General features: G+C 39.4%; 3 protein-coding genes across 6 annotated transcripts in view; 2 read left to right on the top strand and 1 right to left on the bottom strand.

Annotated features, from left to right (window-relative positions):
- CHST8 (carbohydrate sulfotransferase 8) overlaps positions 1-27,613 on the top strand; it is a 175,791-nt gene that overhangs the window by 123,127 nt on the left and 25,051 nt on the right. The gene's annotated exons all lie outside the window — the stretch shown is intronic.
- The window catches only part of KCTD15 (potassium channel tetramerization domain containing 15), a 207,883-nt gene that overhangs the window by 79,080 nt on the left and 101,190 nt on the right, over positions 1-27,613 (top strand). The window lies entirely within an intron of this gene.
- The window catches only part of LOC118172975 (bcl-2-binding component 3, isoforms 3/4-like), a 48,567-nt gene continuing 47,104 nt past the window's right edge, over positions 26,151-27,613 (bottom strand). The window contains exon 4 of the mRNA XM_035337185.1: positions 26,151-26,712. Coding sequence (XP_035193076.1) covers positions 26,586-26,712 — 127 coding nt within the window. The 3' untranslated portion in view covers positions 26,151-26,585. The remainder of the gene's footprint in view (positions 26,713-27,613) is intronic.

Consider the following 27,613-nt stretch of genomic DNA (forward strand, 5'->3'; position numbering starts at 1 on the left):
TGCTTCCTTTTCTCCTTTTATTTTTTTTTTCCCTATTTTAGTACTTCCCTGTAATTTTGATTGTCGGCCTCTCAACAGATGATCGTAAGAGAGAGACCTTGAAAGCAGTGCTGGTAATGTGGCCTCTCGAGCAGAGACTGAAATCCAGCACTTTGTACACCAAGACCTAGGACCTGGCTGTTGCAACTGAATTGGCAGCACAAGTTCTGCACTTCCCAGGTTATTAGCATGCAGTGACAGTTTAGACAGACTTTGTTCATTAATATTTATTTGCTACTATTCTTTTCTAGCATCTACAGGCTAAGATGCACTATTTATTTCATAAAATTTTAAATAAATGTTTCTTCCCCAAGTGCACCACACACCAAAACCACCAAGGAACACCAAGCATTCCAGACAGGATTTACTTTCTCTAAGAATGCACCTGTTCTTTAAAGATATCCCCTTTTCTTTCTTTCACACTGATGGAATAAAACTCTTCAGCAGTTGGACTAACACTGAATTTTACACATCTTTGAAAGTACATCATGACAGAACAGATAGGGTTTTAATACTTGGTACTGACAGGTTTTCTAGTAGGTTGTGTGTAACAGGAATATGGGGATAAGTGCAAGGTGGCTTTGAATAATCATAAGGACACCTAAGGGTGGAAACAGAAAAACATTTAAACCTGTTAATTCAGCTAGTACACTAGCAGATAAAGTCTGTGCAAGAAAATAAGGATCTTGTGCAATCAATATTAAATAAACTGCAGCAACAAGAACATTCTTCACGGAAATGTAAACATAAATGCAATGTTTATAAATAGCTCAGAACAGTCAAGACATTATTGAGAATAAATATATGAACACAATTAGCATACTGAAGTGGTTAATTAAGTTATTTCCAGCTATACTTTAAAGACCATTAAGATCAGGGCGTTTCTTATTTTCTCCTTGCAGGTTTGTTTTGAAGTACTGTACTTTCTAGATATTAAAACATTCTGCAACAAGATAATTAAGTTTGCTTCTATTTTGTTGTACATGAATGTAGTGGATCAATGTGGTGACTGAAGCAAAGTGATTCTTTAAATTAAAACCAAAAGTGTCTGTAAATTGGGTTTTGCCACTACTTTCCCTGCCTGACTTGTCACCAACTTATTTATTTATTTTCAAACAGGCACTCAGATACAGAGGTCAAAGAACAAGTCAGAAACTTGGCTGGAGATAAATAAAATATCCCCATTCTCATTATTTAATTCCCCCAAAATACAGAAATAAACAAAAGGAGAAACAAAAAGAGATGACGAAGAAAAAGTGATTAGGCTATTCATAAATCTTCTGTAAGACAAAAGAAGCCATATCATTAAGGACTAATCATCTGCAGTCCATGGAAAGTTCAATACCTTAAGTAAACCTTTCAGAGGGTCGTTTAAGACTCTGTAAAACTCTTATTATTTGGGAAAGGATAAGTATCTACTTGACAGAACAAATCTTATGATACCAGAGAATCAGATTAATTTCTGACTTGCACATAGGATTACAAATTTTATATGAACCTGCAGCACTGTTGGGAATTATGCACTTTTTTATGAACAACATGAAGAGAATAAAAAAGCAAATGCATGGCAAGCTCAGAGAAAAATATGCTGAAAACAAACTGAAAAATAACATTAGCCAACTAAAGTCGCGCTCATCATGCCGACATACAAAGCTTAACGTGAAGGGCAACACTTCAGGTAAACCAGTCATCACTTAATCAAACGCTCAGTGAAAGATGATGAAGGGTATTTTCAAAAGTAGTTCAATTCCTAGATGCCAAAATTTGGCTGATAAAATAAAAAGATCATGAATATTTTGCTTGAATGGTATTTACTGGCAGATAGGTTGGTAGCAAACATGGGGTGAACTTTGGTATCAGCTAGGCTCAGAACAATCATCTGTTTTGCAGAGGGGAAGCCTCTGAACTGCGAGTTTTGCTCACCTTGCACAGCCTCACCTATTTTTCTAACACTTTCGGTAGCAATATCATGCTGCTATGTGAAGTCACAACACCCTCCTGCAGAAACCATGCAAAATAAAAAGTTTAACCCTTCAACCAAATCCTGACACACATTACTAGTGAAATAATTCAATGCAGCAAGAACCGGCATACTGGATAGAGTATATACGACGGAAGACCTGAGTTTCTCAAAAATCTGAGGAATACTGGATACTGAACGGATCTAGGGCAATAAAAGGATAAAATAAGATGTGAATATGATTGCCTAGGAGTTATATTGCAGAACCAGGGGACAGGACTGGCCGGCTCACCCCTGACTGAGCATAGCTGTGAATTAGCGATTTCAGATAAAACACACATCTTTATGTCCATTTTTCCAACCATGCAGGTGAGAAAATTTCCCCTTCTTTGAGATTTCTCAAATGGTGGTGTGTACATTATGAGTATTTTAGCATTTTCCCAGAGCTTATTATATTGCTAATGTCATAGTAAACATGTGGAAGAAGAAATGCAAATAAGTAGATTTCATTTGAAGCCAACAGATAACAGCTGTGGAAAACTGCAATCGAGGAAAATGCTTCGAGGCATTCCATGCATCCTAACTTTAGGCAGGGATCCAGAATGAAATAAAGCAGGAGAGGTTCTTGCTGACCCAGAATGGCTCTGGCATTTCTTCAATGGAAGTAGGAATAAGAGTGTTTTGATTATTTAAATAAGTTGGTGTAAAATTAAAGCACTATTTGCATCCAGTACTGATTCAAACCAAATAAATAGAAAAGTTCATATTAACTTCAGTATGATTAATATATAGCCCTTTTGATTAAGCACTATGGATATTATGTCTAACATTGTACTAGTATCGACGCTTAAATTATACATTGTTTGAATTGTAAACTATTCAAAACTTCTAAATTTTCATGATCTTAAATTTTAGTGACAGATAGCAACTGGAATCTGTATTCACATCTACTTCTTTGTGCATTTAAGTTGTGAAGGCTCCTCTAGCAGGAGTCTCTCGTGCCGGTACGCGTGTGCAGGTGGCATGCAGTTGATTAAAGGGCATCTTTCTGCCTGCTATTACACACACTAATCAATTACAAATATCAGATTAACAGAGAGGGTGCAGCTGAGATTGCACAGCACGTTTCAAATCCAGTATTATGTTAACGACATAGTTAAGGTTAATCACATTGTTTAAAATTTTCATTGCATAAAGGATTCAGGAGAATCTTCAGACTGCAGTCAAAGCAAAGGTTTAACAATGCCTGGCAGGCTTCTTTCTTTTGTAGTTACATTTTGTGATCTTCACTCTAGTGACACCTCATTACCCAAATAGGCAGTAATGCCAGCTTTAAATTTCATCAAGCTCATGCTTATAGTGGTCTTTGATCTAATTGTTTTGTGCGTGCATGGCGTGGGGGGATGGGGGAGGGGGGGTTCTTTTTGTATTTAGGTTTCAATTTTTTCCTCTGATCCCTTTTATTGTGCCACAATTGACTGACACTCTCACCTTTGGCTCCAAAATAGTCCATCACAACCTTCTCATTTAATATTAGACCCTTTCCCTGCTAGCTGTATGAACATAGCAATATTACAAACTGTGTTTAGTCCAAGCTGAAAAGAAACCATCCTTTTTCCTTTTGCTTTCAAAAAAGATGCAAGCTGAACAAATTACTTGGACGATGATTCATTTAGATACTGACTTCAAAGAACAATTTTATATGTGCCTTTTAAAAATTGAATGCCAGGAGCCTACTAGGAACTGAAGAGCATCATTCCCAAGAGTTCAGGAAGACTAATCCATCTTTACAAAAATCATTTCATTATTCCTTAGCACACACCTGAACTGGTCAAGTCAGGATTTCAAATGAGTTTCTGCTCAGTGTGCGCTGCTAGCTTCAGAATAGACCTGCTTTCAGGAAATGTAAAGGCAAAGGCATCTAACCACAGTTTGCATATCTATAGGGTCTATGAAAAATATAGGGCACTATGAAAAATATTCCCAGTACAAAGAAAGCCTTCCCGGTGCTGAGTTGAAGTATGTTGTTCTGTAAACTAAGAAAGCCCATATCATGCTCATACAAATCGTGTTGGTTTTGTTTTGTTTTTAAATATTCCCAAACATTTTATGTTGTTTCATTCAAAGGAAGCCTCCTATTGCCGCAAGCTGGTGGAAAACACACAGTCTAGACACCCTACATTAACTGGTCTGCTCTTCTACCAATAAATAAGGAAAATTTTAATGAGTCTTTTCACCTGTACTCCTGCATGTCCTAGAAAATTTCTTCATATGTTTCCAATTGTACACCAGTCCAAATATTGAACTAAATCTTCAGTCATGGTCCTGTTGCTGAATGCTGTATTAAATTATGATCACAATAAAATCCCGCGTTGCCTACTCTGACGCACATTTTCTCAGAACTTCAAGAATCAGAATGCATGCAAGCCATTTACATGCACACAAAAGATTCCTTGATTGAATTACTTTCTAGTTATTCTTAGAAAAAAAAAAAAAAATGAAAATGGTGCATTCCTAATTGCTATGAAAAAAATTATTCCAAGAACTGCCAGAAGGCAACATCTAAACACATTTGTATGCGATCAAGAACCGACTCGGAAACAAGAAGTAAATAAGGATGAAATTTATCTTAAGATTGTGTTTCAGACTCGTACTTAAAAGATCCAGAATTCTACTACTGACAATGCTGGGCTTTAATACTTCTTTTAGGAAAAATTATTGTAGTATTTAGAATTGGAAGTTCTAATGAGAACGGAACATCAGCTGAACAACTGCCATCCCCAGATGGTCACTAGAAAGCACAGATTTTCAGTCTTGGCCTGTTATTGGCTTATGAGCACCTACAGCTTGATGCACACTTAGAGCCACAGCCACAAATCATCTGCACTCAATCCTTGGGGTGTCACAAAAGGAAAAGTTATAAGGAAATAAAGGGCTCATAATGGTTTATTAGGTCTGCAATAAACAAACGTCTTCCAGAGTCACCTGCTATACAGCCTTCCCTGTTTCCTCCTGTCAATAAAAATAAAATAATTTCACGACAGGGCACACAGAGAGGGGGACACAATACTACATCTACACAAAACAATCACCAGGAAGAAAAACTCTCCGTTTTAACGCTGGGGACAAGATTTCTGAGATGTTCCAGGCAGAAAGTCGAGAAGATGCAGAGACACAGGAAGCCCATAACCCCAGCAGAGGCTGCCAGGGAGGAAACAAGCTGCAGAACCACCAAGTGGTGGGTTTCATTTCAAGGACACTTGTCAAAGGTCACAGATAGAGATAACACATGGAATCTGTTAAACTGGCACAAAAGTCAGTCTGACAGTTCAAATTTGCTCACAAAAACTTGAAGACTGAATTTTATTCCAGCAGAATTTATTCAGAATAAGGTACTCTAAATTAGCTTTCTCCAATTCCACAATTATTTACCATGCTGTTCCAAATTCACGTTGGTGTAGGCATTAACTGGTCTTCTCTGTGCTACCAGAAACGTACCAAAAACTCGACTTGGACTGTGCAGGATTTAGGTCTAATCTGAACTGCCAAGTAGTGCATAGATCCACTACTAATTCCCAATTTTAAGAAGTCTGAGCCACCTTCACCTTTCCAGTGTCACAGTTTATGCCACCCAAGTCTGTACCTGCTCTGTAGGCCCTCTGGAGCCCTGGCTTTGAATCCCACAAGGTCAGCTCATAGTTTAGACGTCACATCACCTTTTCTGCTATATATAGGTACCATGGAACTAATTTTTCAGCTTAGCTTGTATTTGCTGAGAAGCAATTTACAAGAAGGTATATGAAATTCAAGAACAAAACCCAGCTCTACCCCTAATGATCTAGATGTGCAAACAAAATCCTGCTCCCTTGGAAACCGATGGGGATCTTGTCATTGTGCTTAGTTTGCCCCATTACTATCAGCCAAGTACTTTCTTCTCCCAGCGCAGCTGGGAGGTATCCACTGAGTTCCTTCAACTTCGCAGACTGAAGAAATAAGGCTGGAAATACTTGTCAGATTTTCGGAGATGAAGGCATATGTTTCACAGCATTGTTTCAGCACTTAAAATTTAATTCATCATTTTGACTGCTAATATACAGATATAAAATCTGATAATCCAGATGGCACAAATATGTCTTACTACGCAGGATCAAAATCAAGGGCTTTTTTTTTTTTTTTTTTTTTTTCCCTTTAGAGAAAACACAACCTTAATTAATGGGTTCCATGTTAATTAAAAATACATAGGTCTGTACAGACCACAGTTTGCTACATGGTCATTTCATTTCTGTAACTCCCTAATTTCCTCTGAGTCCATTTAGAGGTCCAGAATATTAAAAGCAGGAAACATATCACTTTGCTAATTATTCTGCTTACACTCACACCAGACTGCCCAGCCTTAACCAAGAGATGGATAAAGGTTATTTAGTGGACAAGGGCTAAAGATCAGCATCAGGCCCAAGAGAAAAATCAGGTCCTGTGACTTATTTTGATTTTTAAGGCACCTTCTTACAAATCATAGTCAGAAACAGGGCTTTCACACTTGCCTACATTATTTTTTAACCAAGTTGGAACACAACACTAATCTCAGTTTTAACTTATCGTATTTTAATTAAGGGATAATGTTACTTAAGATTAAAAAGGAGGATTTAGCTGTATAGGACATTAGAAGACCACAGGAGATCTTTCTTCAGGATCTCTTTTATGATGTCTCTGTAGTTAAATTAGGAGAGAACTTGTCTGTCCTCTCCAGGCTAACATGAAAAATTACAGAAGGTGCTGGAAGACTGACAGCACTAAAGCACAAACTAGTAGGCACTAACCCCAATCCAAATAACGGATGGATTACTGGCCACAACAGCAATTAACTAAGTTGTAGTACATTCAGTTGCAAGGAATTCATGTTAAGAGCACTAGCAGGATTTTCTGTGGGAATGGGACTCTGGTTAGGGATAGGACTATAGTTACAACCTGACTTCCCTTTTCCCTTGAACTTACAGCAAATGCACGCTTTACACACAAAAATCCTCATGCAATAGCTCCTGAATAAGTAGTTTAAAATATTGGATTCTGCAGTTTCTTATTCTACCCCTAAAGTCATTCTCTGAATTGCTAGAAGACTGAAGAATCTGTTATGAAAGATGCTTAACTGCATTAGAGAGAGACTGATCTTGAAAAGCTCGGGCCCATATTCTGAACCTCCCAAAAGCTGTGAAAAAGCAAAGGACTAGAAGAAATTCCAGGTGACCCATTACAGAGAGCAGATGCTCACCAGGGGATTCCAGTCTAGATACAGCTGGTTACAGCATTCAGCCATGGACTGTGCCTAGAGACATTGTTCTTGTTTGTACATTGCACAATGCTGTTCAGCTGCTCATCAGCGATGCAGAGAAGGCTAACAAGGCTCCTTTCCTGTGTTAAAACTGTGCTAATTCGAACGTAAACATGAAGTCACTTCTTTTTTTCTTTCCTGGATCCAAACCCCTCACAGGTTAAGTCTACCATAAGCAAAGCAAAGGCTTTTTTGGGGGGAAAACTTACCAAAATACAGTTAATTGCATGGTCCCGTTTCTTAATGCTGTTACATCTTTGACGATCTTCCTCATGAGGCTGTCTAGTGTGTTTAAGGAAACGTTAGCAGGCATGCCCTTCATTTCTCATCTCTAACCAGGCTGGAAATACCTAACATGGTTCACTGCTACCCTGAGGAGCCTGTTTGGAACCTGGCACAAAAGAGAACTGCTGTACCTCACCTGGGGCTAATGGCTGTAGTGCTGCTGCCCGTTAGAAGTTACACCGCTGACTTCGTGGGTGATCCAGCCCATAGGCTGTAATAGCCTGAACACCAGAAAATTGAATTATATTATGGGAACTATTTCATCAGGGAAGCTTTTGCCAAACGACAGAGGAAATAGAACAAAGTTAATTGGATAGAAAAGAATCTGGACTGAAATATGCATAGCATAGAGAGATGAAAAGCCACAAAGATACAAAGATTAAATTGTGAACAAAATAGGGGAGGAGTGCTGATAAAGGGGTCAGGAACTATGTGAAGAAGGGCATGAAGACCACAGGGTAAAATGCTGATAAGCTGTTAATACACAAGTAGATCTGAAATAATGTAATTGTTTCAGGAAGAGACTTCACACAGTAATGATACCAAACATTTAAAACACTTTGAAAAATATATAAAGAGGGCATTAACACAGTTAAAAAAAAAAAAAAAAGTGTGGGATATGGTTGTGATGGGAAAAAAATCAGAAATTGTAAAGACATCTGAGCAAAGGGAAAGCCACAGGAAAAGATCCAAACGTGCAATGCATTTAACAGCAGCTGCCCAGAAGCTGCAATGTCACAGTATTGATGTTTGGTGTCCTGGAGCTTTCCCTTTAAACTGAAGGGGAAATCAATTGAACCTCAAATAGCAAAATTTAGGCTCTGCAGAACATGCCTTTAGGCATCACTTATAGGCAAAATTCTTGCAGAAAGGAAAGAGCAGACAGGTAATTTAAATCATGAATAAGGAAGCAAAGGTTCATAGCAATCACTTCCTAAGTACTAGGATTCAACTCACATTTTTCTTTGGAATATTATCCTGTAGCCATCTGTTTCCACCAACACCCCCCAAATCGCTAAGCGTAGCCATGTATTGTAGCTCTGCTCAAAACTTCTGTTAAATGTAATTCATAAAATTTGGTTTTAATTCTTTTGGGAGTCATTGAAAGTGCCACTGAGACCTTAATGTTTCCCAAAGAAGGTAAAGTGTTTTACTCTGGAGCTGTGACATGTAGCATTAAGAAGAAGAAAATACGAACATGATGACCTGCTAAACAGCAAGGGTATCACCGAGGCGCAGAGCAATTGAGGCTGCGAGCAGCCTCTGCAGGCCTGCTGTCCTCCTCCTGCTCAAAGCAGGGCAGGCTTCAAAGCCCAGTCAGGTTGCCCTGGCCTGTTGTAGCTCCATTGGAGACTACCAGTAAGATTAAGGATGAGCAGATATTTCCAGGAGCCAATTTTCTTCCCATTGTCTCTATCAAATAAGAAATGATGGTCTCTGAATTGCGCAAAACGTGACACAAAGAAAAGCCTGACTTCATTGTTAGTGGTGCAAATGCATTCAGAGGAGATGGTGCTTGACAGGGATAGAGCAATAGTCCTGATCTGCTCCCTGACTTCTGCCCCCTTAAAGGAAGGCAGCGTGGGTTGGCACAACAGTGAATGGAGGCTATCGCAGTGTTTCCTGCTATGAACGCATTTAAAGTCATGCATGAATTCAAGAGAACTCCAGATTGCACTGTATTGACATTTCTATTTGGAAAAAGAAAGTAAAGTGCTTCTGACCCCAGTAGTTATGCTTTGTAGAAACTGGTCCTCTCACAGCTAATGAAGGCATTTCTGTTGCGTACAGCAATGTTCTCATAACTAACGCAATCTAGGGGGTAAGAACAGAGAGCAAGAAAAGGAAGGTTCACCCCCTGTTATCAGAGTCCTAGTGATGTTAATGGGGTCCTTGCACCACGTCCTCAGTATCTGAATGCATTAGTGCATTGCACAGGCACACAACAAACCAACATTTCAGCCCAGAAGTTATGGTTCAGCACCAGACTCCTGGAAACACAGAAACAGCACACACTGGTGTTGTTTTGGTAGGCACTCCAAGCCCCCATAATAAATGGAGTCCCTGCACTGCACTGAAAACAAGACAGAAATAATAAGTTATAACTTTTGCAAAGCAGTCACTAGTTCCTTGGAAAAAAAAAAAAAAAAAAAAAAAAAAAAGATTAAAAATAGCCCTTACTGAACACAATAGAAGATGAGAGCTCTTTTGCATCCAGCTTTACCAGGACTTCCACTAAACAATGCTGTCACGCACTTACTGTGCTGTTAAATACCAGGCTGCTGCTGGGCTTTGTTTAAAGGCCACATATGCACACACTAGCAAGGCAGCATTGGATCAGCATTAATGTTGAGGAAGACAAGAGAGGAACTACAGTCTTAGTATTAAATGTCTATTTACCATTGTTTTCCTCTGCAATAAAAGACAGAAATGGAAGTGCAGTGGCTTCTACCTGGTAGTCAGAAGATCTCGCAAGCCAAAGCATCATCGTATGAATACCTTTGAAGAAGAAGGGTTGCTAAGAAAAGTCTGTACATTTCTCTGCCTCTGCTTCACAGCAGGTGATTAGCACTGTTTAATACAGAGGTTCAAATTAAGAAGCAGTCTCAAACTTGCAGTGACATTTTTACACAGTTTGGTCACTTTGCCACCAGAGTCCACCTTTCTAGTCTCAGTCCTCTAAGCTGTGTCTTTGCCCCCTAACCCAAGAAGTGAACTCGGCCTTTCTGCACCACCTGAGCAGCCTGACTGCTTTAGCTGATAAAGAAGTGACTCCCCACCTCTGCCAGCTGGGACCGGGTCGATCTGGCTTCCCAGTAAATTCTGGGTTAGGGAAGGAGCTGGCAGCAGTGCTCAGAGACACAGGAGCTGAACATGCAGGTTGTGACAGCCTCACGGGGGGTTCTCATCACCAAAAGACCCTTACGGTAAACTGTGGTGAAAGATGCATGAAAACAGGGCCTGAGGGAAAAGTAACAACCAAAGAAGGTTTAGTGATGTGTCCCTCGCAGCCACGGAAAGCAGAGCTGGTCTATCAGCAGCTCTGCTAGTTAGAGCTGTGTAACTCCTAATTGTGGGTGTTGATCAAGAAGGACATATCCCGGCGTCTGCTGGGCATCATCCTACAGGTACCATCACCCGTCTCGTGGGCTGTGATGGACCAGACACCCATCACAAGCCACTGGGGAAGACTCCTGTGCTGGAGGGGGAGGCTAAACAAGCTGTCTTTTCCTCACAGGCTACCATGCTCTATCAGTTCTTTCAAATTTAAACTGGTTTCGATCAGATAAAGCAGAGCTACATGGAACAGTTGCTCACTCATTAATCCCTCTGAGAGAAGGCAGCACAAATGAATACAATTTAGGCTGTCAGAACTGTCACTTTTCTACATGTTTTATTTAATGTAGATTTATTAATCCACATTAACAGTGAAGTGAAAACCTTTTGTTATAGTGGGAGAAAGGAAAGGGATACTGGAAACCTTTCAGTTCTTACCGAGGCTGCTAAACATAGGACAATATTATGAAAACACTTATTTCACAATCCCTACAAGAATGAAACTGTTTCCAATGTGAACCACATGAAACTTTTTCATTATTTAAAATTCAATGTGACAGAAGTGTCTGCCTATGGCAAATCTTAAAAATACGGGCCCTTAAAAATATTTGAACATGAATCTGTGTCTGTCTTTACTGAAGTATTTGCACAATGGCCCCCTCCGAGCTCCCCACACAGAGCTCGAGGAAGCTCCCCGATTGTCAGCACCTGCCACCTCCCCTTCTGCCTCCCGCAGGTACACTTCACAGCTCTGCAAGAGGCTGAGCGGCAAAGAGGAGCACAAAACGGCTGCCCATGTCCCACCTCTTCCTAAAAACCTCACAAATACACACAAACCTTTAGCACAGCAAAGGTGTGGCACTGGGCTTATTAGCACCCGTGTGCTTTGCAGAACTCCTGGGTCCACGTTGCTGCAGCAAAGCCTCACCGAGCTGCCTGCCTGCAGGGTGTAGTCTGTCCCCACCGAGGTTCACTGACAAAAGTCCCGGCTTAGATTTAAGGCCTGGACTACTTTAACTTGGACAAAATGACCCTGATAAATTACACAGAGCAACAGAAAAGCACAAATTGCTTTATTAGGCTCACATACCCTGACAAACACTAAATGCTGCTCAAGTCTATCATTGCCCTTAAGTCACAGAGATCTTTCCAAACACATCGGTACCTTCCGTCTCACCCATGGAATGAGACACTCCAGCTTGTTCATATCATTCCTGTTGATTGACAGAGGCTTCTCTTACACTGAGTTAATTCTCTGTGTTGTTGGAGCTACAGAGTATGTCTCTCATAGCAGCCAAACACTGTGCAAACCTGATCCTCCTCATCTTTCCTACAAACACAGATGTTCCACGTGCTAAACTGCAGTGGACAATGTCTTGAAAAATCATAGTGCTGCATGTAACGAGGGCAGCCAAGAAGGCACATTCCCTCCATTTAACATTTTAACTGAAAGTCATGTATAGTGAGATTCTCTACTGCCCTGCACTCTAAGAGCCATTTCTGTTTATGCAGAGTAGATATAAGAGCACAGCCTCCTTCCTCTGAGCGCATATTATGCTGCTGAGAGCATGTCTGTGTCTGCACAGGCATCATTGTCATGCAAAGCAGAAAGACAAAGGAATCAAGCCCAGAAAATTGCTGCTCAAATTGCCATTTGACATGAGACTTGGCAAATGCCAAGTGCTCTTTTGGAACAAATCAAGACCTCTACCTGTTCAGAAGGTGTGGAAGGCAGAAAGCCTACCACCTGAGCTGCTCAAGTTTTAACTTTGCTTTGTTTCTCTTTACTGAGTTCAGTCAAGTATATGAACATATTTTACTCATGAACTCAATTACTCATAAACCTATTTTACTGAACAAACAAGTAAAAAAAAAAATATAACAAGGCTGTTCAAAGTTAAGGCAATGGCAAAGACAAGAATAAAACCCCAGCAAAGAATGAGCATCCTGTCTTATCCTCACAGATGGAAGTCAAAGGCATGGACTTCTTCTGAACCACAGTCCTGGGGATTCCTACCCATTGTCGTTTTTGTGATCAGCCCTTGCAAGAAAATTGAAGTTTCAAGTACTTTTTTTCCAATGCAGTACAGACAATAAAACATGTTACAAGTCTACATTTATTAACCTTCTTGAAATGACATACAAATCAAAACAATTCAGTTTGCAAGAACTAGGTTTACTGCTATTTTCAGGAGTTGCAAGATGTAGCTATATTGTAAACTACATTCTTTAATTTGGTTTTGGAGTTTAATCATGATCTATCATTCCCCATTTCAGTGGCATTTGGATACTACCAAGTTTTGGTAATATTAATAACATCATAATCTTCATTAGTATGCAAATCTATACCATCTGACAAGCTCCTGCTCTCTTCCATGAGCTCCTTTGTTGTTGCGGCCTCATGAATTTCATTACAAGACTAGATTATTATCAAATAGCGGGAAGTGGGGTGGCATGGAGAAGAGAGAGAATGACGTGGAAATTATAATCTCATTTTAATAATGAATCCAGTTTCATATTGCAATTCGTTTTCTCGCACCAGATGCTGCTGAGAGAAAAGGGAGCAGAAGGGAGTAAATTTTTACAAAACTGCTCCTGCACAGTAACCTTTCCAGCATATGCCACTGGAGGGGAAGGCTGGAGGGAGACGTTCCCTAGCCCCTTGCCTCATTTACATTTCAAATAACAGCCATGATTCTATCCATATGTTTTTGCATTTCAGAGCTTTATGTATAGTAAAAGTAAATAAAACCAATACATTCCTGCCGTTCAATAACCAACGGCCATTTCCCTTCCAAGTAAACTGGTATCAATCAGCTTTAATATGAGATCACAATAATTATTGCTTAAAAACTATAATTATACTTGGAGCAGTCTGTGACTGTAAAAATAACTCGAAAAAATAGCAAGAAGCTCATAAGAGTGCAAGCATTCCTTCCTATCCCAAAGCACCAGGGCCCCATGCCCGCTCCTCCTGGGCATGGCATTTCTGAATTCATTGCTCAGAGCAGCCGAGGCTGTCCCCTCACTCCCAGCTCAGCCTTGCTGCCCTTCCCTGTCTCACCCAGCACCTGTACTTTTATACTACAGGGAATGTGGGAGAGAGAGTTGGGCATGTGCAAACCTCGAAGTGCAAGGTCCTGCGTGAGTCAGGGCAATCCCAAACGTAAACCCAGGTTGGATTGAGAGCAGCCCTGAGGAGAAGGGCTTGGGGATGTTGGCTGATGAGAATCTCAGCACAAGCCAGCAACATGCGCTTGCAGCCCAGAAAGCCAGCCATGTCCTGGGTTGTACCAAAAGCAGCGTGGCCAGCAGGGTGAGGGAAGGGACTGTCCCCCTCTGCTCTGCTCTTGTGAAACCCCACCTGGAGCCCTGCACCCATCTCTGGGGCCCCCAGCACAAGAAGGACATGGACCTGTTGCAGCAAGTCCAGGAGGGCCATGAAGATGATCAGATCTGAAAGCATAAACAATTCTAAGCAAGCAAGTGGGACTCACTGAAGCTGCTCCAAGATCCAATTTCTATCCTTTCTAAAAAAAAATTATATTTGATCCGAATTGTTCCTTTGTTATTAATATCAGTCATTGCTTTTATTAAATCCTACAGTGCTCTCTACAAAGGACCACGAACATATTTTTGAGGTTTAGTCATTGCAGAAAATTCAATCACCATTAAATATGGGGTTATCTTCTCCTTTCCTATTGAGTGCAAGTACACATCAGTTAACTCAACCACATGAATCTAAATAAGACTAACGGCTCTTTATTAACCAAGTTGTTAGATGTCTCCACTTCTCAAAGTATGGATTTTAATACTGGAGCAAGAATGAATCTCCAAAAATTCTCTATGAATTTTGTAATTAATCTAAACTATCACTCACAAAGCCTTAGTACACTCAACAAGAATGCCCAATTTTAAAAGATATTTTGTATTATTTACCAAAAAGTGTGAATTAATGTGACCTACAGCTCAAGTCTCCAGTGTTTTTTCCTTATTTAAAATATATATATATTCAAATGCTAATGTAAAAATGTTTATATTTTAAAATGCAAACTAGCAATTCATATCTACACATTAATTACACCACTTCCAGTTTGCATATTTTCCTAGCAGAGGGCTGTCAAAAATCAGAACTTTTGTCACACTAAAGTCACACCAACATGTACAGGTTCCCTTTGTTCTCCTCCTCATTAAGGAAAAACCTGTCATTAAGAGCATTATTTAAAGCAAGAAGAGAAATGTGTTTGGACTTTGATTATGGCAATTAAAAAAAACTCTGCTATTCAAAGATGGTGCTATTTTATTATTTAAATAGCATTCCACATTCTTCTAACACATTTTACTAAGAAGATTGTTAAATTAGGTGATAAAAGGTTACTTTTGTCTTTGAAGCTGAAATATGTAACTATTATTTCTTATCTGTCTGGAATTCGAAAAGCTTCAAAATCATATGTTTTAGAGGACTCATTATCAAAACTCACCAGACTTTATAAAAAAAACAAATGCTTCACTGCCTGCCCTTGTTTAATCCCAGCTAGACAATTTCTTTTACTTTTCAAAAAGGAGCATTTCTTTCAACATTTGACAGCAGTATCTTTTTATTTTCAAACTGCACAGAATGTGGTTAGGAAACCATAACCACCTTCTTTTCAAAGCTTGAAAATGGGGACAGTTGTTAGGGATATATTTTAAGAGGAAGGCTCAGACAGACTAGGGTAAAGAAAAACAACACAGGTTTTTCTGTTAGAATCACTGTTGTTATTTGTGGGTTGTTTTTTTTGTTTCTTTCTTTAAAGCCAAAACAAGACTAACAGGCACTGAAAGTGGACGAGTAGGTCATATCACAACGCAGAAGGAAGTATCATAACAAAATCTTAATTCTCTTTACCTCCTACACCATTTAAGCGCTGGCAAATTATTCCTACGTAAACACACACACAAAAATATTGGCAATATGCACAGAGCTGCAAAATCATATGATGAATTATATTTTCACGTACTTTCAAAGTCTTGAAAACTAATTCATCCTGCTGAAATTACGTCATTTCAGACCTCTGAGCAGATTTGCACAGCATCATCAATTCTTAGATAAGCAGACTATAATATTTCCATCACTAACACTGAAATTTCTATTTTCCACCTAAAATCCAAATGACGTTCATCTAATGCTGTTAGGATGCTGCTGTATTCGCTCCTACACAGATAAGTAGGAGGAGTTATTTATAATGCAGTGTTGATCAGAATTCAACTTGGGACGAAGTAAAAGCACAAAATCCATACCCAACCTGACATACCCAAGATGACAAAGTAATGGCATGAAGGATAAACATATGCAGTAATCACAATACACATGCATTTGATAAAGAAATCTACATGTGCCATCTCATTGGCTCCTGAATTTGTCATCCTCTCTTTATGTAAACAGTAGGCACTCCGCTACCGTGGGTCAGCGCTCCACAAAAAAAGCCCCAGCCCTAGCTGGGTCTTGGGAGGTCTTGGGAGGGAATTGCTGCCAATTGGTGCTGCTGGCTCCTACAGATTCTGCTGTCCCTGATTAACCAACAGTTAGTACCCCCAGTGATACCCAGCCTAAGTGACTACCAAATCCAATAGCATCGCAACAGTCAGAACTACTGAGCAATAGCAGACTAGGTGACAATTATGCCCTTGTCCAGCAGGCTTAATTTCAAAAATACATGATTTTATTTTCTTCTCCCTCTCCCATTAATCTCTCCAAGATGATGCATTGTTCTCTTCCAGGCTTAACCATCTCCAGCCAAATCCACTGAAAAGCCAACCCACTGCTAATGTTCTTTCCTGTGTTATTTTAGGATCCAAGAAGTCTGAAGATTCAGTCAAAAAGTCATATAAAGAGCTATAAATATAAAATAGAAAATCTCTAAATCCAACCGCTAGTTGCTATTCTAACATTTTTAATGGTCTCTGAAGCTTATGTGCCCCATAGCACATTAAAATTTCCTACATTTCTGCAAGAATAACTGCAGGGACAAGGGCCTGAGTGTCAGAAAAGGAAAAACTGGCACAAAACCTGAAAAGATACTTGAAAGTTTACACTGGTAAGATTTTGACACTTAATTCCGAAGTCGTATTTGCAGCCTTCTAAGGATCACCCAAGTATTCCCTTTTTCATTAGTAAAGCTGTAAATTAAGCTAAAATATTTTTCACTGATAATGTATATTAATAAGGAGCTACATAATACATGATGCCATTCAAATTTTGCTCATACAGAAAGCATAAGTAGTTTGACAGTGCACTTCAGAAACACAGCCCTTTGTAATAGGCTCTCTGCTGTGACCTGAAGTTAAATAGGATTCGTTTCATTTTCTATTTGACTCCAAAACCTGAGTGTGCCAACCTGTTATGAACATTCTTCTAAATGCCAGCCAACTATCTTTTTCCTTTGTGCTTTAATTAAAGGACATTTACCCTTGTAATAGGTATTTAATAGCAGGCAATTTTTTTGACATCTAATATGCTAAGGTTGTCTTGCAGTGACTACATGTTAATAGACATTAAAGATTCCAGAGCCCTGGTAAATAGGGTAATTAGACAGGACTTAGGCGAAGAGCTAAGAAAAATTCCTTGGGAGCACTAACTTCATAAGAGAGGAAAGAAATACCGTTTTATAGTCAAACCTGAAGAGCTTTTAAATTTAAAAAGAAAACAGAAGGAGTTTTTACACACCCTGCTACTCACTATTTGTATTTCTGCAGTCGCCTCTTTGTCTGAGATTACACAGTCCTAAGCGTTTTTGACTTTTGACCATAAATGTGCTTGTTTGTAGATAGCATAGCCAGAGCTCTACGTAACTTCACAACTGTCAAAAGACAAGAAAATAAAAAACTAGGGTCAATGGAAGTTAACAACTTAAATGGCTTGCTGATTCTGTGCTTTGTTTTTATACAGTAAATTTGCCTGTGTGCAGTCCTATCCAGTATGGGTTTAAATATCATTTGTGAACTAATACTCTTAGTAATTTCAACGAAAGACATCAAACTGAAGTTCATATCTAAGTTGGTGTGCCTATAAATCTAACAAGAATCAGAGCAGGTAAGCTGCAGCCAGCCTATAAATGTGACACTGTGCAGTTATCTTGTCTTGGCAAAGGCTATCGGCAAGGAAAGGCATTAGGACAGGAATCTTTTACAAAGCTATTTTGCACTGTGAATAGTAATTAGAAGCACACAATCTGCTGCAAGGTTAAGAAAACCTTTTATTTGCTCTGAAATCTCAAGAGTAGACTAAATTTATAGGTAAAACACACAGTGTTATAGCTAGGAAAAGTAATTCAGGTTAACATTTAGTAATCACAAACATTACCATAACTTTGATGGCATTCTGACTTCAGCCATTCAACAAAATGCAAAGATCTAAACACTGCAAGTCAGTAATGGACTGAATGCTAAACACCAATGGCTTGTAGACCCATAACTGAGCTGAGATCATAAGGCTGTGCTGTTGACACTGTAATTTATTGCAGTGTTAAATACTGAAGCACACACTGTATTTTATTTCTGAAAAAGATGAAGAACAAAATCACCTGGCCTCTTAGTTTAACAAGGTGTGAATGTGGTGCCTTTAACACAGTATTTGCAGCCAGCAGAGCTAGAGGAAGCAATTAATTTTTTTAATATCAATTATTCAGTCACAATTACCACCACAGCTACACAGTCTGCCTATACAAACTTCTAGCACAGATCATCCCACCTACACTTCAGTACAGATTATTCACTAAAGCACTGGAAAAATAATGCCAACTGAAAATGAAATGATTTGCAAAATTGTGCCTGTTTTACCAGAAACATTTCAGAGAAAAGTCAGTAGACACCAAAATATCCTCCTTAGTCTTAAACAAAGTATGCATTTTTTCCCCCAATAAAAATAATTCTGTAAATAATTTTGTAAAAATGCCAAATTCTCTAAGAAAGAAACCCTCTCTACAGCTTCTGTCATTCAAACAAGAAAAGCATCCAGGTTTGGCAACTGAATTTTGTGGCTCTGCAAGCCTTGTCCTTATAATTGTTCCTAACATGGGGGAATATGGTTTTTGTTTAAATGAAGGGCAAACTATAATACTTATCACCTCTTATTTAGTAAAACCAACTTAATACTCCAATTATTAAAAAGAATGCTAATACCTTAGAAAATCAAGTGCTAGTTGGATGAATTAAAATGACTGTCATTACTTTTACAAAAGACATTTTATCCAATTCTTACATCCAGCACATTTCAATTTCTAATGGCAACAGATTCAAAGATCTTATCAAATGAGAAGAATTTATAATGCTTAGACCTGTAAAATGTTTACTTTCTCCTATTAATAAATGGATCCAATAAGAGTATGGATAGCCAGAAACACAGCCTATGATCAAACATCTACAGTTAGTTATTCTAATTCTCAAAACCAGAAGCATTTTAATTCCATCTTATCTGCTCTCTGAGAATGCATTGTGCAATTTTGACAGCTGCAGTATGTGTTATACTTCAAAGGAAACAGGGTAACAGCTTGGGATGTCTTTTTTGATTGCACTCCATTGTGACCTCCCACTATACAGATAGCTATCCATGAAACTGGACTGACACCATATTTGCAAGCTGACTGTTCCTATTTCACAGAATATTTCTGGAGATTTTATGGTAGAAGACAACAAAAAATATAAACCTTCAACAGAATACTCAAGCTTTAGAAACACTCAAGGTTTATGATAAATTTCTCTTTCAGCTTGGGAACAAAAAGCAGTATAATGAATGTTTCCAGACCTTCATTGTTTCCATTGTCTCCAACCTTCCTTGTAGACATTGAGGTCTTTAGGGTCTGTCCCCTATCTTTTGCTTGGGTCTGAAAATCCTAGTACTCCTGTTAAAACATCAATAGCTAACAGTGTCTAAAGAGGTCACTTACTTTAAAACAAAGCTCTCTGCAAAAACTTGCCTCTCCAAAAGGCAGAAATGCTTATGTCTGAAGGAAAACAATTAGGACATTCAAATGTTGGCTAAGAAAATATAGGCAGGCGGATTGGAATAATGGAAACCATGATAATGTTCCATGAAAACCAACAAGAAAATTGCATAACTCTACCAGGAATTGTCCCTTATTAACAAGAGCACTGTCACGTAACAAAGGTAACCAAGTGGTCTTTTTGGACAATGCTCAGAGGTGATTTACTCAGCATGAGGGCTTCTACCCAGACCGCCAGTGGCATCTGCAGGGTGTTTGCTGTGGTGGCTTTTCATCATGCACTAACAGTGCATGTCTGAAATCCCCACCCTGCTTTTTATGCTCAGAGAAGATGAGACAAACTCCTTGCTGTAACAGGCCTTCCTTCTTCTCATTTAGGCACATGGCATCACTGGCTTCCTGCATCCCCTTAGACAACGTGCTCTTTCCCTTCCCTCATTTCCCCCTTGCTCCTCCTGCCTTCCCTTCATCCTACCCAACACAGCTTGTATTTATCTCATCTGACACCTCCTCACCTCCAGATTAAAAGCCTTCCTTCCTCTTTCTTCTCAAGACAGCCACCTGAATTATTCTTAAAATCGCTACAAATGTAGGTCAGAAGTACCCTCTGGAAGCCCCCAGCTCCACTGCCTGCTCAAAGCAGGGCCAACTTCAGGCCTCCAACCTGTCTTTTCTATTCCTTTTATATTTGCTTTTCTTTTTGCACCTCTTCTAGTTATTTATGACTAGACATCCGAAGCAAAACCAGACTGAGATCATGGCGCACAACATACGTGGCAGCTGGTCAGGAGCCTGTGAGGCAGAGGTCTTCCCCTCCACTTGGCTTCCTCAGTCATGAGGAAGTTTCTTCCTCAGCAACTCTTACTACAAGAGACCACATAAGGGAATCTACAACCCCAGATCTCAGCCTGTGCACTGAAGAGCAACAGAACTGCCTCCACACCTTTCAAAACTAATGACGAGCATCTGCAACTCCATCCCAGAGGCTCCTAAAATGGCCAACCTGAAGAACTACTACTGACAACTTCGGGAACGGAAGGACTCAGAGTCAAATCCCAGGAAAACTGCAGGGAAATCCTTACATCAGTTCAGGGTGGAACATCAGCATGTCCCAAAGGCAGAACCGGCTGGTTTCAGAGACTACGTGCTTCTCAGCCAAACCAGGAAGAGTTTACTTTGGAAATATGTCTAAAATGCAGCTTGGGATTTTGGACGTTTCTAAAAGAAATCTTTCAGGGGTATTCAGATGTATTTCAATAAACCAGCTCTTAAAGATTTTTTTCAAGCATTTCTTCCTTTCAAAAGAGCACTGTTTAATAAGACATCACTGAAAAATAAAAAACTGTATTATAAATCCAAGGTGATACATACTCTAAAGAGAAAAATGACTTCCTCAGACATGCTTATAATCAGCTGAACACCATTATCCAACAGTTCTCCTTTAAACATTAATCATAATATAGTGCTTGTTTGCTTTCAGATTTTCATTTCACGTTGGCTTTGTTCCTTTTTCCCTGTTACTTCCAAAAGATACAACAGAGACTCACAGCTACAGGGCAATAAATTGATTCTACATTAAGGAAAACTGGATAATTACAAAATCTTCAGGTACCTCTTCCTCCTGGTTTAAGGCAGATGTAATCTATCCTTTTTTTTTTTTTTTTTTTTTTTTTAAACGATGACCCATTTTACTCATTTTAACAAGAGAATGTGAAACCCGTAGAAAAATGTAGTTAGCAGAAATCACCTTGGGATGCACAAAACACCATCTTAACAATTCAAAGATAATGCTGTTTCTTACATCATCACACGACAGCAAATGAAAATCTTTTTAATTGTGTAATATCGACTCTTCCTCTAAATAGACTTTAGAAAGCCTTTATGACCATTTATTTTCCTGTGTTTCTTGGGAAGGTAAATTTTTGGAGTCTTTACTACTTCAGGTACAGTCATTGTGATCATCTTTAAAGCTAATTAATGTTTCTGAAAAAAATATATACTGGAAAATGTCCATTTTCCAAAGTGAATTACTGCTCCTCTGTTAGTTGGTAGCACTTTAGAAGATTTCTCCTTTAGTTCAGTACAACGCTGGCATTCTGATGATATTCACCTGCTTCAGAAGAAATAAGCTGGCAATTAATGTTAGTTAATGGATACTTCAGAACTTTCCCTCCTGTTGCAATGCTGTATACATGTCCTCCAAATTACTGTCCCACCGATGTATTTAACAGAATGATGTTTCTTTAAAATTTCGCTATTACTGATTGCTACCCACTTTCTACAATGACAGTGCACCCTGCTGCCTCACAATCCTTCCTATTCTGAGTCAGAAAAATTAGTTTTTAATATCATTCTTTGTCCTCATCTCAATTTCATATGTAATAGCAAAAAAAAAAAAAAGCAGGCAAAAAATGGAGAAAAGAAAAAAGATTTTTTGTTAGGCTCAACTCCCAAGACTCCCTTTATACATTATAAAAATCTGAAATGCATGTTACTCTTGCTCTTTTTTATATCTATAGTTCATTTCATCAGATTTTCTTTCATGTATCCATAAAGTGATTCAAACAACAGAAATAGTCTGAGTAAATACAGAGTTGGTTTTCATTTTATGCCTGGAACAACTAGGCTTGCAGATACAAAATTTCAGTTATTACATTTAACAGACAGAGCTCTGGCCTTTCAAACATGCGAAGTTATATTAATCTCCAACAAATGGTACTTTGGCTCTCACTCAGGGTAAATCATTATGCAGTGCTACTTCCATAATAGCCTTAATTAAATCTGTTCTCTTTTTGTTCAGGTTGGAGACCACAGAAGGGCACAGTTGGCTGTCTGAGCCTTTTGGCTATGACCGTATTATCGGTCAGAGCATTGCACAAGCAAATACCAGTTTTTAATATGCCTTGCTAAGGTCATTCCTACCCAAAGCACAGTAGCAAGAGGCAAAAAGAAACATAACCAAGGGTAAGATACGTATTTCTAGCTGGCCAAGTGAAAAGTGCATTTTGTTGACACACCACAGGAGAAACAGCAGCACTGGATTTTTCTACTAAGCATGAATAACATCTTCTGTCTTAAAATGTGGTTCACAGAGCTACCACCAATCATGACTTTTTATATGGAGTGTCCTCTTTATATGGAGTGTCAGCTTATCTTTGTAGACAAGATTTACTACGCACAGGTTATACTATACCACACATACCGAGTATAGATAGAATCAGAGTCACCTAGGTTGGAAAAGACCTTCAGGAGCACCAAGTCCAACCACCAACCTGCCCTTCCAAGTGCCATCACTAAACTCCAGCCCCTAGTACCACGTCTACTTGTTTCTTAAATACCTCCAGGGATGGACAATCCACCATTTCCATGGGCAGCTCGTTCCAATGCTTGATTACCCTCTTTGTAAGGGAATTCTTCAACCTTTCCTGTCATAACCTGAAACTGTTTCCTCGTGTTTTATCACTTGTCACTCAAGAAAAAGACACCCACCTTGCTCCTCGCAATACAAACATCTTTCAGGTAGTTGTAGAGAGCAATGAGGTCTCCCCTCAGCCTCCTCTGCTCCAGATTAAACTACCCCAGTTCCCTCAGCTGCTCCTTGTAAGTCCCTTCACCAGCTTCATTGCTCTTCTCCACACATTTAAGCAACTCTATCCTTCTAGTAGATGGGGCATCTATATCTTGTAGTGAGGGAGTGTGTATACTATGTACTCAAATTAGGTACTCAAAATGGATCCTTCTCTGCTCATTAATGGGATCAATTCCATGGTTCGCATTCAGTTACGGATCAGAGAGCAACAACAATAATTGTGACAGGACAGATTTGGTTCTGCTCAATGACAGTAGCTGGAATTCAGTTCAAGATTCGGTGTAATTGGTATGGGTTAAACAGATCAATAAATAAATAAATAAATAGAAACAAAAACACAACTCTGTCCCAAAGATTTTTTTCTTTGTCCACCTGAAGCAAACAACCAAATCATCAGTATTCCCACTTACAGGAAGGAATGACTTGCCCAACATCACACAGAGAATCTACAAAAGTAGAGCTCAACACTGATAAGCTGAGCTTGCTCCACTGCCTGCCTGCCAAAGATGATGGAGAAGAGATACTGCTGTCTCAGACTCTTGAAAATTACAGGGATACGTCACACTCCATGTGACCCCACACAGACGGAGAGGAATTCATTATCCTTGGGGAATAAGAACTATATAAGGAGGACTAAGCAAGCTAGTCAGAAAGAAGATACATACGCTTTTATGGAGGTTACTGGAATAGATATTCCCCCCGCTCTACAAGCATGCTGCAGAGCTCAGTAGGAAAGCTGATTTATCCTGTGAGTGCGCAGCAGTTGCTCCCTGCTAGAGCTGCTGTTTAAGTTTAATTGGAATACATAGCGCTTTTGTAACATTTATATCATAGGGAACATTTAAGAAAAGCAGAAAGAGCCTTTCAGTTTGACACACACTTCTGTTGTGATCCTGATCGCTGAACCCAAGTGGAAATATGAGCCACAGAATGATTTCTGGGCTGCTGTTTCAGTTGGTAATTCCAGAGGCACAAGCGGCTCCTTGCAGAGGAAAAGAAAAATGGGCCAAGAGCAGCTAACTCCGGGGACTGGCAATGGGATATGGAGCCTTTCAGCTCGAGGTCACTGCTTGGATTCCAGCACAGGGCTGTAGTAACCAAGAAGTTATTACCATCAAATGGAGGTTCAGTTGCCTAAGACAAATCATTTAAATGGCTTCAGCTTCCTATAGGCACACGTGGCAGAGAAAGTACTGTTAAAATTAGTGAAACTGCATAGTGAGTGACATGGAAGTCATTGGGACTTTTTTCTACATTGCCACAAATGGAATGGTGACAATGAAAAATCCTGTAATGCTTCATTGAAGCAGCACAACAGTGGCTGCCCTTCTGCTCCCGTTCAGAACATCACACAGAAAATTAAAAGCATTATATTATAACAAGAAGAATCAAAAATATGCATTTTTTGCTTACCATTTTGCACAAATCATCACAGGAAGAATAACTTGGCTATAGCTATTTTGTAAAAATGTAGGCACTCTTTCTATTTAATGGTACCACTTTCTGTGGCTAACATTAAGCCCAGTAAAGCGACTCTACTGTGGCATATACATGACAGAGCAGCCTCCCTCAGAATCTACATACAGCATTAAAATACAGCTAACCACGTTCTGTTATCAGGGCATTTGGGAAAGCCAATGTCAAGACTGAATTCATGTACAGCCATCCCTGCTGCATTTTATTCCAGCTAATATTCCTGATTTTATCAATCACATTATATAGGTGCAAGTGTTACCACAGAGGCCACAGAGTTATTCAGAGTTTAATAGTTAAAGAGATGTGTTTGTTAAACAAATTTGCGCTGTTCCATTGTGAAAATTCAGCGTTCAATAGGCCTCATCACATCTTGTTTGCTGGTATGCCTGGGCCGGTTTAATAGCATGTTCAGCTGTAGAACAAAACATGCAAGGGCAAAAGATCAAGAGGCTCGATCAGTCTTTCTGCTCTGCAGGTATGTGTACAGACTGCAGTTAGAAGATGCGTATCCACACACTCACTGGAGTTCTTTATTAATGCAAAGCAGTTTCTACATATTTAGAACAACTCCGAAAAGTACTCAGAGCATTATGGGATTTAAAGCCTTATGAGTATCCAAATGCAAGATCTTTTTAAAGAAGAATTGCTGAAAATATTTACAAGATGCAAAGGGATTGTTTAAAAGCTGGCAATATACAACAATAAAAATGCAATATTCACTGTGAAACTTAACATGCTTCCCACTACAACAATGGTAATGGTACGTTAACACAGACAGTGAGAATATAATTCAGGGATATGATAGATACCTGAATCTGTAGCAAAGTCACTCCAGGATGCATCCATTTAGGTGCATCTACAAAAGCAAATAAATTCCATTCTTATTTAAGAATAAGATAGATTATAAAAGAGGCAACCTCTAGTGAAGTCTATGAATGGAAGCCCTGAGGTTTCTTTCTAGAAAATACAAAACTATTAAAACAAGCTGGGCTTTTGTAAAAAGTTCGGCTTCACAATTCTACCTTTTGATCACATTGCAATAATGGCCCATTTATTTGAACATTTGGTTTCTTTTTGACGTGTTAGTTAGGTGCACAATGTAGTTTGACCTATAATTCTCAGCTCAGAGGCCAACCATCTCTCTTATAATCAGTATTCTTCACATTTAGGTACATCTGTAGAAGTATAGTTGTGTGAGCCAGTTTTAAGCACTGTAGATAAAAATCCAGTCCCAATGAAGCAAGTGAAGAGATTTTAACAAAACAGGTATTGTGCCATATATTATGTGATTATAGTGAGTAAGTGAAGAAGAAATGAAAACGATCTCAATGAAATATAGGAGCAATTAAGTTAACTCCTATCCTGTGTTTTAAGGGAAATGTCATCCTTTCCCAAATCCTCTCGTAGGTTTCTATAGCAGTGATTCTTGTTCTGTATTGTTTTGAAGGATGAATAAAAATATACAGGAAATTGCTGACTTGGATACAGAAGAGAGACTAAAGACCATGACTGAAGTGGAGGCTTTAATTTAAAAACCTGCGCTGATTTATATGACTATCCAGTAGATCCATTGGTTGTCCTCTTACTTTCCAGATGTGAGGGGCTACCGCAAAGAAAGTATGGGAAAGAATGGCCTTAGCACTCAGAACTGAAAAAGCCATGGCAGTCCATCACATCATACTTCCCACAAGGCCTAACAGTCGAGTTGAAAAGCAACTCAGCTCAATAACAGGGTAAGCTGGTAACTCACCACCCAGTCTCAAGGATGCAGACTCCCTCTGTCACCTATAGAAACCTGCCACGCAGCACAATGGCCACGCTGCAAAGAAGCTGCAGAGCAATAACTGAACTCCCACTGTTGCCAGTGTTACCTCAGGGTAGGATCCAAATCTGTGGTGCTCCAGCTGAGCCTGGAGCATGCAGCTCCCAGAAACAGACAGTATGTAGGCAGGGACGATAGGAAAGTGACAAAGTTCTTTCAAAATGGAATTTAAATAACCTGGGGGACAAAATAAATCTTTAGTAAGGCAAAATATGGTTGAAGGGGAGCAACTGCTTTGTATTATTTCTAATAATAGCAGCAAAGAAACAGGGTAGGAAAAGCAGGGGAAGCAAGGAAGGAAGGAAAAGCAAGGGATTCCTTGAGACACATATAGGTGGGCAACCCCATGCACTTGTTTCTGCTTCCAAAATGGGTTCTAGCTAAAAAATTTTCCATAGTCACCATGAGCACAACATGCCATGAAGCTCCACAGGGCACAGCCTACTTGCTCAGAAATTTTCCACTTCTGTCACATCCTCCATGTTTGTTTTCCTTTATCCCCAACACTCCTCGTTCTCATGCCAGAAGGCACATCTCAGCCTCTCCTGTTGCAAGGTCTCCCAGGCATCCGCAGGCAGCCGACACTTATTGCAGCTTCATCATCCATCAGGAAAACCAGCTGAGCTTCTTGCTTGGGGAAACAACTCCTCACTGGCTCGAGGTTTGCCTTACCTCCTGCCATTGCAGGGCTTCCAAAACCTGCACCATGGCTGCAATCATTTAGAATTCAATTGGAAGACTTGGCAGGAAGAAAAGAGTGCATACCTTCAGTCTTTAACACCTATCTTGCGGTTGCCTGAAACAGTGGTACACCGCAAACCTCTGAAAAAGATATGTTAAAGCCTTTTTCTTGTGGGAAATGTTAAAGATGATGATAAAAATTTCATCAAATGTTAAAGTCGATGATAAAAACTTCCTCTGACTCTTGCCCTGCCAAGCTCAGGCACCTCCTGATTTCCTTAACTGCAAGAATAAATCCAGTTACCTCATACACAAGGGGGATCTTTTCTTTTTCCATGCAATTCTTTCCACTCTGTAGCATTTACACTAAGAACCCTTTTATTCTTGTTTCTCTATG

This window comes from Oxyura jamaicensis, chromosome 11 (genome assembly GCF_011077185.1).
Source record: "Oxyura jamaicensis isolate SHBP4307 breed ruddy duck chromosome 11, BPBGC_Ojam_1.0, whole genome shotgun sequence".
In the NCBI taxonomy this organism is placed as follows: Eukaryota; Metazoa; Chordata; class Aves; order Anseriformes; family Anatidae; genus Oxyura; species Oxyura jamaicensis.